The sequence below is a fragment of the Medicago sativa genome, chromosome 2 (genome assembly GCF_051527215.1).
Source record: "Medicago sativa cultivar Bolivia chromosome 2, Bolivia_mono, whole genome shotgun sequence".
NCBI classification, from domain to species: Eukaryota; Viridiplantae; Streptophyta; class Magnoliopsida; order Fabales; family Fabaceae; genus Medicago; species Medicago sativa.
The window spans coordinates 66,022,817-66,037,510 of record NC_140750.1 but is presented as its reverse complement, the minus strand read 5'-3'; the positions used below and the strand labels follow the sequence as shown (position 1 = coordinate 66,037,510).

General features: G+C 32.5%; 2 protein-coding genes across 2 annotated transcripts; one reads left to right on the top strand and one right to left on the bottom strand.

Annotated features, from left to right (window-relative positions):
* The first annotated feature begins 7,679 nt into the window (after window positions 1–7,679).
* On the top strand, window positions 7,680–10,973 carry LOC146949824 (Peroxisomal membrane 22 kDa (Mpv17/PMP22) family protein). Its single transcript, XM_085745853.1, has 7 exons — window positions 7,680–8,212; window positions 9,037–9,177; window positions 9,280–9,393; window positions 9,492–9,665; window positions 9,797–9,912; window positions 10,550–10,619; window positions 10,732–10,973. Exons 1-7 carry the CDS (start codon window positions 7,727–7,729, stop codon window positions 10,735–10,737), a joined length of 1,107 nt encoding a protein of 368 aa, XP_085601979.1. The 5' UTR covers window positions 7,680–7,726; the 3' UTR covers window positions 10,738–10,973.
* Window positions 10,974–13,313: 2,340 nt separating this feature from the next.
* LOC146949823 (uncharacterized) lies at window positions 13,314–14,143 on the bottom strand. The gene has a single exon (XM_085745854.1). It carries the CDS (start codon window positions 13,726–13,728, stop codon window positions 13,429–13,431), a length of 300 nt encoding a protein of 99 aa, XP_085601980.1. The 5' UTR covers window positions 13,729–14,143; the 3' UTR covers window positions 13,314–13,428.
* Between the last annotated feature and the right edge of the window lie 551 nt (window positions 14,144–14,694).

Here is a 14,694-nt window from a genome sequence, read left to right as displayed (position 1 = left end):
TTTATATGAGTTTCTATACGTTTTAGTTTAGTTTTATAACAAATTGAAGAAATTTGTTCAAAAAAATTGAAGAGATGATCATGAAAAGAGAAAAGTGCAAAGAAGACCTTGAAACTAGCTCAAATTCACCCTAATCAGACAACTTTAAGATCTTGCAATGCTTTTTAGGGTGATGAAAAATGGACAAGGAGTGAAGAATGACATAAGAACCAAGTACTATTAAATGTGTATTATCGCATGAGGAAGAGAAAGTCAAGGACACGTTACTAACTCTTACACGTTGTGCAAAGATGCATACATAGGCCCGTTTCTGAATTAATAAGATTCGAAAATTTATAAAAGGCATAGAGTAACACTTCCAAAGGGGTCGATTTTGGAAGATCTGAAAATGAGAAGAAAAAATAGGTTCTTGAAGGCTGGAGCTTATTGGATACACCTGGGACAAGATTCCATCTTTCGGATCATCACCTATTCATGTATTGTTCTTCGTAAATTCACGATCTATGTTTAGGTTTATCATGAGTGGTTAATTCATAAATTGGGCCAAGAAGGGGATCTTTGTTGTAGTTGTTTTAACTATGTAATCCTTTAAGACCTTTTATGCAATTACAATGATTAGGTTTTATTCAGTTAATATTTGATTTTAATTTTTTTGTATGTATACGGATATTTATGAATTGATCTAAATGCCCTGTTATTTTCAATTATACGACTTATTTTATTCTTAGAATATATGAATGTTTTGAGATTATCATACGTATCAGACGTGAAATCATGTATCAACCATAAAATAATCATGTTATGTTTCATATAATTTAATCTTGGGGGGGTGGGGGTTTCTTAAGACTTATCCTCAAACTGTTTATATCTCTAAAAGAATAAATAAAAAATGTCCATCTGAATGTACATGTATGTCATGATCGAAAATAAAAAGATTGTTGAACCAGGGTAGTTTAAAGAACAGTGACCCTTAAATTTGGTTCTGATGATAACAAATTATTAGAAAACAATTCATACTCTAATATTTGTTTCATGTGCAGAAATATTACTCAAAAGATCTATTCTCTATTCACACTTGAAGAAACACGAAGAACGTCTGGTATAGTTATCAAACGATGAGTCCAGCTCCAGCTCTAAAGTGGCTACACAAGCAAGAGTTTATTTACTATATACATTCTCTTGATGTCCTGCCTCTAGTCAGCGAGAATTTTACTTAGTCACAAATCCTCATGAACCTCATACTTTGATAAATAATGTTTTTAATTTTTGATGAAGATTTCCATTCGAACCATCAAATTCAAATGAAGGTAAAAATTGGCAAAAGGTAAGCGAGATGTGAGGTATCAAGCGAAACTATAGTTGTCAAAATGAGCTTATCTGATGAAACAAGGTGATTTCCTAGTATCACACTTGAGACATAATATTGTGTTGCGCAATGTTTCGAGATGAGGTCGGCATCTCAAACACACTCGCTTATGTTCCCGTTATTGAGTATGTTTGCTTCTTTTTGTGTGGAATTTATTGTTCGACAATCCATGGAAGGTTGGGCCTTTTTAGACATATACCGTTATAGGTAAGAAGTGAATGAATCTTGATTTTCCTTTATTGTTTAGACGATCCATGGAGTTGTTGGGCTGAGCTCTTAGACACATACCATTGTAGGTAAGAAGTTAATGAATTTTTATTTTGCTCGATTGTTAGACGATTCATAATAGCGAGATAGATCAAAAGAGAGGAAGAAAGAGAAATGAAGATTTGTATGATCGGGAAAAGGAATGTGAAGAGATCTTGAGTAGTACCTGAAATGACGAGGCGATCGGAGGAGTTTTTAATGGTTTGGAACTGAGAGAGGAAGTTAGCCATGTTGGATCTGAAGAGTATCTAGATCCAACATGTGCAGTGAAGTTAGAGTTAGTTGAGTTCGGTGATCGAGTTCAGAAAAAGAAGATGATGTTACACCCTGTAGATCCAGTGTTTCACTCACTCCACAATCCAACACTTCGTTTCATAACTCTCTTGTCGTAGCCGTCAATATCATGGCGCTTTCTTTTTTTTACTTTTCACTATGGTTATTAAGTCCTTTAAAATGGATTAAACCAGCAATCATTTTGTCTACTAGACATTTTTCGATCATCGAATGGTTAATGAGCTTCGTCAAAAAATGAATGGTTTAAGAATTTGAGTTTAATTTGGTTAGCTATGCTTATACTATCTCATAATTGAAAGTCACCTCACAATCGTTATTTTCATGGTTCCCATCTCCTGGTTCCCATCTCCTGAGAATGGGAAGGTTAACAACAAAAAAATAATAATCAACCAAAAAAGATTGCAATGTAGTTATAGCTTTAAGAGTATCAAAATTATAAAAAAAATAAAAAATAAAAACATCATTGTGTATGTCTTATGTTAATAATATATTAATGTGACGACATTGTCTCGTAAAAATATCTTAGTGTCTTTTATCGGTCATTTCATAGTCTTTTATATGAGTTTCTATACGTTTTAGTTTAGTTTTATAACAAATTGAAGAAATTTGTTCAAAAAAATTGAAGAGATGATCATGAAAAGAGAAAAGTGCAAAGAAGACCTTGAAACTAGCTCAAATTCACCCTAATCAGACAACTTTAAGATCTTGCAATGCTTTTTAGGGTGATGAAAAATGGACAAGGAGTGAAGAATGACATAAGAACCAAGTACTATTAAATGTGTATTATCGCATGAGGAAGAGAAAGTCAAGGACACGTTACTAACTCTTACACGTTGTGCAAAGATGCATACATAGGCCCGTTTCTGAATTAATAAGATTCGAAAATTTATAAAAGGCATAGAGTAACACTTCCAAAGGGGTCGATTTTGGAAGATCTGAAAATGAGAAGAAAAAATAGGTTCTTGAAGGCTGGAGCTTATTGGATACACCTGGAACAAGATTCCATCTTTCGGATCATCACCTATTCATGTATTGTTCTTCGTAAATTCACGATCTATGTTTAGGTTTATCATGAGTGGTTAATTCATAAATTGGGCCAAGAAGGGGATCTTTGTTGTAGTTGTTTTAACTATGTAATCCTTTAAGACCTTTTATGCAATTACAATGATTAGGTTTTATTCAGTTAATATTTGATTTTAATTTTTTTGTATGTATACGGATATTTATGAATTGATCTAAATGCCCTGTTATTTTCAATTATACGACTTATTTTATTCTTAGAATATATGAATGTTTTGAGATTATCATACGTATCAGACGTGAAATCATGTATCAACCATAAAATAATCATGTTATGTTTCATATAATTTAATCTTGGGGGGGTGGGGGTTTCTTAAGACTTATCCTCAAACTGTTTATATCTCTAAAAGAATAAATAAAAAATGTCCATCTGAATGTACATGTATGTCATGATCGAAAATAAAAAGATTGTTGAACCAGGGTAGTTTAAAGAACAGTGACCCTTAAATTTGGTTCTGATGATAACAAATTATAAGAAAACAATTCATACTCTAATATTTGTTTCATGTGCAGAAATATTACTCAAAAGATCTATTCTCTATTCACACTTGAAGAAACACGAAGAACGTCTGGTATAGTTATCAAGCGATGAGTCCAGCTCCAGCTCTAAAGTGGCTACACAAGCAAGAGTTTATTTACTATATACATTCTCTTGATGTCCTGCCTCTAGTCAGCGAGAATTTTACTTAGTCACAAATCCTCATGAACCTCATACTTTGATAAATAATGTTTTTAATTTTTGATGAAGATTTCCATTCGAACCATCAAATTCAAATGAAGGTAAAAATTGGCAAAAGGTAAGCGAGATGTGAGGTATCAAGCGAAACTATAGTTGTCAAAATGAGCTTATCTGATGAAACAAGGTGATTTCCTAGTATCACACTTGAGACATAATATTGTGTTGCGCAATGTTTCGAGATGAGGTCGGCATCTCGAACACACTCGCTTATGTTCCCGTTATTGAGTATGTTTGCTTCTTTTTGTGTGGAATTTATTGTTCGACAATCCATGGAAGGTTGGGCCTTTTTAGACATATACCGTTATAGGTAAGAAGTGAATGAATCTTGATTTTCCTTTATTGTTTAGACGATCCATGGAGTTGTTGGGCTGAGCTCTTAGACACATACCATTGTAGGTAAGAAGTTAATGAATTTTTATTTTGCTCGATTGTTAGACGATTCATGGAATAGTTAGGTTGAGTTTTTCAGTCACCTACCATTATAGGTAAGAAGTGAATGAATCCTGATTTCCTTCAAGTTGGCTATAGATGGGGAACTAATCCGACGTTCTTCTAATGGTATTGTCGTCGACAATTTATTCAGAGGATTAACACCATTATCCTCTACAGTGCTCATCATGTTCCCCTCCCTCGACCGAGTAACCTCAGGCGTGGTCTTATTATACTCACGAATGAGTCTACAAGTATACTAAGTCAAGTCGAGTACGTGATTTATGGATATACATGTCCACAACTCCCAGACATGAGACATGTAAGGGTGAAATTTAAACACATTATATGGTTTGTTTGGAGACATATTACATGTTGTTGATAAATACTTTATGGGAAATGTTAACTAGTGCCCCGGGGCACTGGTTAAGGACTTTAAATGGTAATTTTTTTATAAAAATTTGTGTAATAAAGTGCATTGCAAATTGAAATTTTAACATTTTTAATGAATAATTACTTAATATAGAATGCTTGAAGAGTGCCCCGAGGGCACTCGTTAACAAGACCCATACTTTATTTATAAAATTAAATTAAATTTTTTGAAAAATTATTTTTGAGAAATTTCCATTGAACTTCATTATAACAGCAACAAGATCTTATATTGTCTTCTTTTTAGCAAATACTCCCTCTAGCCACATTTATAAGCAAAAAGTAACTTTTTAGGTTCATTGAATGACTAATGTATCTAACCTATATATAGACCGGATACATTAATTATTCAATGAACCTAAAAAGTTAATTTTTTGCTTATAAATATGACCGGAGGGAGTATATAAGATTCTTTAAAGAACCCAAAAAAAAAAAAATAGATTCTTAAAAGAAGACATAAATATTTGTGGTAGAGTATCTTCTCAGGCAATTTTAGCAGACTTTATCTACATGTATTTAGTTTAATTTTAATTTTAATTTTTATGATACCGATCTACATGTTTCATGTGGACACCATTCATCTTCGTCCATGTTCTCCATGAATTATACCAGAACATAAACTCACATGTAGGGCGTCTCACCGTATCAAGCTACACCTCCCCCACAGAACAACCAATCCCATCATAAGTCAAACCCAAAATTAGAGTTGTTTGGATTGACATTAGACAAACCTGACAAAACATCATCAGATTTAAAGATAAAAAATCATTTCGATTTGTTTGGATGCTTCATTAAAAAAATTTCATCCAATCCAATTTTATATAGGTTTTTTTTTTTACACACTGTTTAATCTAAATCAGTATTTTTAATATCATAATCACACACTTGTAATTTTTTATTGATTAATATAAATTATAAAGATACGAATAAAATAACATGTTTGATCCAAATATAACATGTAATATATTATAAACAATTAACGATGTGTTCCTTCCTTCAAAATAAAAAACGGTGTGGAATAACAATGATCGATTATGTTTGAAAAATATAAAATAGTTATACCAATATTATATATATATATATATATATATATATATATATATAAAAGTAAAAAAAAAATATTAATTTAAATTACTTGGCTTGGTGGTATTGGCTTGGGACCTGGGAGCGTGCTCCTCCTCGAGGTCTCAAGTTCGATTCAATTCTCCCCAGTAATGCATTAATGACTCCCCAGTAAACTTCTTTAAGATATTAATAAAACAATTCTCCCCAGTAAACTTCTTTAAGATATTAATAAAACACTTGAACTTTGTTTTGTTTGCGAATTTGGAGATGAATGGAAGGGAGAACTTTGGAGAAAAGTAAACTTCTTTAAGATATTAATAAAACACTTGAATTTTATTTGCGAATTTGGAGATGAATGGAAGGGAGAACTTTGGAGAAAAAAAAAGGAAAAAGCCGGTAGAAGATATAAATGAAGGTGGAGCAATAAAACAATTCTCCCCAGTAAACTTCTTTAAGATATTAATAAAACACTTGAACTTTGTTTTGTTTGCGAATTTGGAGATGAATGGAAGGGAGAACTTTGGAGAAAAGTAAACTTCTTTAAGATATTAATAAAACACTTGAATTTTGTTTGCGAATTTGGAGATGAAAGGAAGAGAGAACTTTGGAGAAAAAAAAAGGAAAAAGCCGGTAGAAGATATAAATGATGTTGAGAGAGGAGGGTTTTGAGAGATTAATTTTTCTTCGTAATACAAAATTCTTATTATTTGAGGGAACTCAAAAATTAGTTTGAAGGAGGGTTTTGGGGAAATTTCTGAGAGTTTATATGAATTTTTTAAATTTAAGGCTTAAATATGTTTTTGATCCCTAAAAATATGTCAATTTTTCGTTTTAGTCCCTTTAAAAAATTTCTTCAACTTTTAGTCCTCAAAAAATTATTCATCTTCACTTTTGGTCCCTCCTATAAAGTAAACTCATATGTAGAATTCATATTTTTGAATAAAATTTCACAGAAAATATATAATATTATAAGGATCTCTTCCAAAAAGAATTAGAAATTTTTACCAAAACATGAATTTTTATATTTTTGTCTGTAAAAAATTCATATTTAGTTTATGTTTGGTTAAAAATTCTAATTGTTTTTTTTTGAGTTACTTTTACAATATTCTATACATTTCTGCTTAATTTCATTAAAAAATACAAAAATTTACTTAAAAATAGGGACTAAAAGTAAAAGATTAAAATTTTATAAGGACTAAAAGTTGAAGGAAAATTTTAGAGAGATTAGAACGAAAAGTTGATATGTTTATAGGGACCAAAAACATATTTAACTCTATGTTGTCGTACTATTTTTAAAATTTTAAATATATAATTCACAAATATTAAATTATCATACTTTTTCAAAAGATATGAAATATTTCTCATTTCCCCCCAATATTTCCCACATCCTAAACTCACTTTTCCCTCCACTCCAAACTCCAAAACAAAGGCTTTAGAAAAAACCTAACAAATAGTACATTAATCACCTAAAAAAAATAATACTAAACTTGTTTTTTTTTCCTGAATTATAAACATCATCTAAAACTCACATACATCACAACGTGAGATCTTAATATATCATACTAATAATATGCATATTTGATTTGATCCAGCTTTAAAAAAGTCCAAAATTCGATCCAATTCAAGTAATTTAAAAAAAAAAACATTCAAACATATTTCATGAGAATAATTATTGGATAAACTTTATTTACTTTGATCAAATTTTGAATTGTTAGAATCATTTTCTCTAAAAACTTTAGGATTAACAAAAAAAACTCAATTTTCTGCTATTTATCAATTTTTTATATGATTTGACGTTTTAATCTGATTAATTTCAGTAGAAAAAAAAAATCAGATTAATTTAACTTACTAATCCTTAAAAAAAAAAAAAAAAAAACTTTTTAATCTAGGTCGGTTTAAATATGAACGCCCGCTACATCATCTCTCTGGAGCCACACAAAAAGTCATAGGACGCGACACACAAGATCACAAAACCGCTATAAACGAACCAACGCGTTTCTATGTAAGCTCACCCAACTCGAAGAACTCGGGAAGCTAGAACTCACCAATTCACTTCAATGGCTTCCGTTCACAGCACCGTACCTCACCACACTTTCCTCCCTTCAATTTCCAAACCAAAATCAAAATCCATTTCCAAGCCACAAAACTTTCCAGTATCAAGATTCTCCACTAATCCGAATTTCACAAAACGTGCAGCGGTAGCGACGAAAGTATCAACGGAGGAGTTCGACGTAATAGCAGTACAGAGCAACGATATTACCGACCAGCAAGAAGGTTTGATAGTGAGCCGTGTGGAAATGGAAGGTGGAGATGGTGAATTAGCGACGACGATGACGACGCAAGTGAATGGATTTGGAGCGAATGAAGGTTTGTTATCGTTGGAAGGTTTTTCGAGTGCTTCGGGTTTGGTTGGGAATGAGAATGAAGAGAATGTGGAGAATGTGGAGAAGCTTCTAGATAGAAGTATTAATGCTAGTATTGTTCTTGTTGCTGGTACTTTTGCTCTTACGAAGCTTCTTACTATTGATAGTGATTATTGGCATGTAAGTTTACAACAACAACTCAATCATGCTTATCTGAAATTATGTATGTGTGTGTGTGTGTGATTCTTTGGATTTGGAAATGATTAAATTTGGTTGTACTGTGGAAATTTTGATACAAAATTTGCAATTTTATAGACTAGGCCGGGTTTGGATTGACTTATTTTTCAGCTTATGAAACATAGTTTATGCAAATAAATAATCCTTTACTTTATGTTTTTATTTTATTTTATGACAGCATAATTTTTTATGTTAATTCTTAAGTTCATGCTAATGAAAATTGTATTTTATAAGCTGTTTTTCCATAAACTACCTCGACAAGCTTATGAATAATACATAAAAGCTTATTTATTTGCATAACCAGTTTTGCATACGCTAAAAACTAAGCCAATCCAAACGGTATAGTGATTATGGCCAAGTTTGTGTCGATTTCTAGCTTGGATCAAGTAAACTTCTCATCAAAATTAGGTCATAGTTACCAACTTGGTGTGACGCGAGTGGTAGATACTTGAGTTGATCGATCCCTTGGCCAATGCGTATGGAAAAATATTTGTTTGGAGAGAGACTGATCTCTTTAATGAATCTTAGTTGTCTAGAAGAATTAGTCTATACATTTGCATGCAGGGAGGGTTTTACCAAGAAAAAGTATAGTTCTTCGTCTTGTAGAAAGAGTCCTGCTAATTTAAAGTTGGTCTAAGTTATGTGTTTATTCCAAATAAGCTAATTTAAACGTGCTCCAGTTGCTAATTTAGATTAGCTCCAGTCAAATTTGATTATCTTGAATTTTTCCTTATCTGCTAGGATTTGTGTTTCTTGGTGCTATGTAGGGATGGACAATCTATGAGATAGTAAGATATGCACCTCTACACAACTGGTTAGCTTATGAGGAAGCTCTTAAGACAAATCCGGTTTTTGCCAAGATGGTGATTAGTGGGGTTGTTTATTCCGTAGGAGACTGGATTGCACAGGTGAGTTTCTATGTATTTCATTTCATACACAGCTGAGTCTCGGTTAGTTGAATGGACAATTTTTATCATGCACTGTGGCTTAAGCTCTCCTGATTATTGCAGTGCTTCGAAGGAAAGCCTCTTTTCGAGTTTGATCGTGCACGGATGTTCAGATCAGGGCTTGTTGGATTTGCTCTACATGGCTCTCTTTCTCATTACTATTACCAGTTTTGTGAGGTAGACCATATGAACAATGTTCTTTTCCTTTCTTGCATTGTTCTTGAATTGTCTGACTTATGGAGATATGCTAATCAAGTGGTCTCTCATTTATCCAGGAGCTATTTCCTTACAAAGGATGGTGGGTAGTTCCTGTCAAAGTTGCCTTCGATCAAACTGCATGGTCGGCAGTTTGGAACAGCATTTACTATACAGTTGTGGGGATCCTGCGTTTTGATTCTCCAATCAATATTTTCAATGAATTGAAGGCAACATTTTTCCCCATGTTGACTGTAAGAGAACCTTCTGGCTATTACCATTTATTTGTTGCATGGAAACAGTTATTATTTTTCTGAGAACCAGTGGTGGTAACATTATCTTGCAACTTCTTGTTATTTATGTTTCCTTAAATTTTCTTATACAGGCAGGATGGAAGTTGTGGCCATTTGCTCATCTAATAACTTACGGTGTAATACCAGTTGAGCAAAGACTTCTTTGGGTAGATATGATAGAGCTTATTTGGGTGACCATACTTTCAACGTAAGTTTATCTGGATTATTTTGAATTGCTGCATAGAATTTTCCATCTAGGAGAAATTGTATAGTGAAATGCAAGTGAATGTGTGAAAATGCATAGTATGGCTCTAACCTACACTAATTGATTAAGTGTTTACATGATAAACACTTATCTATATGGTATTTTCATACTCAAAGATAGAACGTGGTTAAGTTGTTTTTATGTGTACACTAAGTTGTTTTCATAAGCTATCATGTGTAGTCTATTGAAATAAGTTGATAACAGATTACGAACATACTATAAGCTATTTTTGTAAACTTTACCAAACAATCACAAAACACAAGTGTTTATGCATACGACTCTAACCTACACTAATTGATCAAGTGCTTATATGATAAACACTTATCTATAAGCTATTTTCATACTCAAAGATAGAATGTGATTAGATTGTTTTTAGATATGCAGTAAGTTGTTTTCGTAAGCTATCATGTGTAGTCTATTGAAATAAGTCTAAAAAAGCTTACAAACATACTATAAACTATTTTTGTTAACTTTTCCAAACAGTTACACGACACAAGTGTTTATGCATATGTCCAAATAAACTGTATGCTCCTTTGTATATCTCTGCAGTGGTTCTAACATGGATTTTTGTGATCAATAGATATTCAAATGAAAAATCAGAAGCAAGAAGCTCTTCAGAGTCTATAGAAGCGAAATCCACTACATCTGAGGTATGTGGCTTCTGGTTTTGTGATCAATGGATATTTGCTAAGTTTGGTTAAAAAGCATTTATATTATGGATCCTTTTTTATTTTTTTTTAAATCTTTTCATATATTTACCAGGAGTGAAAAGAAGAGATATGTGATAGAAAAGATTATTATAATGGAATGAAGTTCACGGTGCGCTGGACCTTAATTTGGTTTGGACATAGATTTGTAATGCAGAATATCGAAGCTGATTGTATATGTGTATATGTTGTATCCCTAAGAAATTCATGTATGTTAGGCAACATTATCAACTCTCCTGTAGCCATTACACAATGTAATTGTTCATAAAATTTATAGATAGACTATATATTTTTGAACTTGCCTTCTTGCATGTATTACAATGCAGTCGAGACAGGATTCATTCTGTCAAACAGGTCAAAATTGTGTATATATATGTAATCAGAGATGACCGAGTTAGATGGTGGTTCATACACTTCCCACAAATGATGAGAATTTCTCAATTGGCTGCTTGGCTTATGAAATCGTTGCTCCTAAGAGCATCTCTTATAAGAGTTGTTTAGCGAATTTTAATAATAAAATAGGAACAACAGGAGAGAGTTCTCTAAAATATATATTTGACTGAAAAATTTCATACTATTTCAATATTATTTTTTCTGTACTTGGGTATAAAGGTGGAGAAAATATGAGATGAAGTAGTTGAGAGTATTTCAAAGATGACTAGTATTTGTGAGTTAGGCAGCTTATGAATAGATACTCACATTAAAGTAAATTAAGCAGGTATTATAAAATTGAGTTATTACGCATGATTTACATGTGTAATTTGATCCCCACATATCCTTCGATCATTATCATAAGCAAAGACTTATTTTTAGGTTTATTGAATAATTGATGTACCATGTCAATACTATAGACTAGATACATTAGTTATTCAATGAACTAAAAAACTGATTTTTTTGCTTATAATAGTGACCGGATAACGTATATAACTAAAGTTTATTGATGTATGAAGTAGTTGAATTGAGTGTTCGATGTTTTCTCATGCATCAAATACCGAGGCTGCCTAAAACTATGAAGATAGTAGTTGGGAAGTTAGTACAGTATATTGGGGAGGTTGTGTGAAGTTTAATTTTAATTGGCATCGTAAAGAGATGGTGAATAGTATGCAGCGGTGGTGATGGGAGATATCAGATTTAATATGTTAAGTAGTTCATACTTTTGGTCCACTGTATCTATATGTATAGCAATGCAGGTGCAGAGTTGTGTGGGTATTAAAGTACCTATCCATCCACGCCCATACATGCTTACTTTTAAGTGTAATTACTCGCACCTGTATCTATACTCAAACTGCGATTTTATTTCTCATCCCAAGATGAGCCTTTTATGAAGGAAATTGCATTTCCATTACTAATGAACGTTATGTTTCCTATAGTCAACCGTGGAATATTTAGTGCGGAGGCAATCAAATTATAATCCATTACTTCTTAGATGTACGATGAGTATCCTTGATTCTTGCCCTTGTCTCCGCCTCTGTCTTGGCCGCCGTTATTGGCTTTTTGAGGAAGTTTTGTCCTCTGACTCGACCATACATACATATTGGGTTAGGTTTCTGATGGATTGAGCTTAGACCCAGTCCATAACAATAACATTACCCCCCTTACTCACCAAAATGTTACAACTGATTCTATCTTCTTTATCAGTTGACGAGCATGGTCTAGGACATAAGAGTCAAGGATCTTCCCCCTTAAGGTTATGCCCAAATCAAGTAGTATGAAGATATAGCTAAAAATTATTGATCAAGTGCCTTAAGAAGAAACAAAGGCTCTGTTTGGTAAAATTAGCTGATAGCTGATAAGCTAGCTGATAGCTTTTAGCTGATAAGCTAGTTGAAGTGTTTGGTAAAATTAGCTGATAGCTTTTGCTTTGAATAATAAGGGTAAATATGGAAGAAAAAATGAAAAGCTAAAAGCTATAAGCTCAAAAGCTACTTGAAGTAGCTTCTGAAAAATAGCTTATAAGTTCCTGAAATAAGCTATAAGCTCGTTGTACCAAACAGAGCTAAAGTGTTACCAATCAGAGCTTTTTTTGTCAAATGAGCTTATAAGCTAAAAGCTAAGAGCTAAAAGCTCTTTTTTTGGGTTTACCAAACAGAGCCAAAATATAACGATAAAGTTATGTCTAAACAGCTCCATTCCAATACAGATACAGATTAGAAACATCTAAGATTTCCAAGAATGTATATATGCATGATGTGCATACAAATCTTGGATAATCAATACTTTGAACATGTTCATTCATTTGTAGGTAGTTTCAGTGTCATAGCCTTAAAAGTACTTGCTATGATATGGTAACAATAATCTGAAAAAGAACATCTCCTATCATCATATGCTTTCTTACCCTTTGATTAAAGGAAATTATAGCCCAAGTAAAGAAGAACAGAACAGAACAGAACAGAACAAATCTAACCTAATTGAAGTATTCAAAATCAAATCCTCCTAAAATTAAAAACCCATTTCAATTTGCAACATCATCATATTAGCAATAATTACCAACTTCATCTAACTTAAAACATTACCAATTGAATCAAACCAAGAAAAAGACAAAATCATGTTCAAAATCCTCATTCTGAACTACCCAGAAAATGAACACATATATTATCAAAAGTCAAAACTAGATTACCCATTTGAAAAAAATGAAACTTTATAAACCATAAATATATATAGCATCATCTAATTTAATTGGATAGTTAAACTTGTACAATCATCCAAACAAAAAAAAAAAAACAAAAAAAACAAGAACTATGACAGATAAAAATCATGAAGCCATAGACATGATAGAGAGTCTACTAGGTGTTGGTTTGAAATTCAACCATCTAAGTCCTAAACGTTTTGGTGGTGGTGTTAAAGCTCTTCTCAAAATCTCTTTACTCGCCAAACGCTTCTTCAACCTTTCTCCTGGTACTACATACCCATGACGAGCACAACGAACCGAACCGGGTTTGTTCAAACACGTGCAAGCCGGTCTGAACCGTTGAGACATAGACATCTTTGGTGGAAGTTGTGTACTTTCTTTTGTTTGTTGTTGTTGTGGTTGATGATGTTGGGTGTCTTGCATTTTTTTCTTCTCAAGCTAAAACAAGAAACAAAAATAGAACAAGTTTGTGTTTTTATGTTGTGTTTTTTGGGTTTGGAATAGAGTTTTGGAGTTTGAGATTTTATATGAAAAGATGGGTTAAATAAAATGAATGAGGAAGGTTCATGAATGATGAAATTGTTTTTGGGTTTTTTGAATGCTTGACCAAATTGAAGACTTGGTAATGAGATTGTTGATTTTGAATTGAATTAATATATGTAAAGTGGGTGTGTGTACTAGTAGTAATATAAAGTGGCAATTTTTTTGACCGGTATACGTGTTTGCTAGCTTGTGAGTACTTGGAATTTGGTCAATTTTCTAGTGCGTGAAACACAAATTTGAAATTCGAACGTTTGATTCATTAAAAATAAATAAAATGAACGTTTGAGGATTCCTTTGGCATAATTAATGAGTCAATTGGATCTTTATTTATTGATTAATCTTGTTTGGCACGTTTTGGAGCTGGAGCTGGTCAGAAAAACAACGTTCACAAAGGCTGGGTCTAATAATAACTGGCAAATGGGCCATGAAGCTCACTTGGCATTGATGGAGACCACAAGAATGCTTATATATAATGAATTTAATAATTTTAATTTGATCAACACAATAGAGGAGAATCAGTTTCCATTCCACGTATCATCATATCTATCTAATCTCTTGTCTAGCATAGACCAATTTTTATGCACAAAATGCGGTATACAGCTAAATCCCAACTAAAAAGCTTAGTTGTTTGTTGGGCACATTGAGTCATGCTTGGGAAAACTAAGAACTTCCTTGTTCACTAATTCTTTTTCTTTGCATCCAACCCACTGCCACCTACTCCCTCATTCCATAAATATTTATCATTATCATTGTATTATTACATGATTTATGTTTTAAGCAGGTCGGGACCCAATCTGGTCTCTACTATAGAAATGTATAATTTTTTTATTGACCATTGAAGTACTT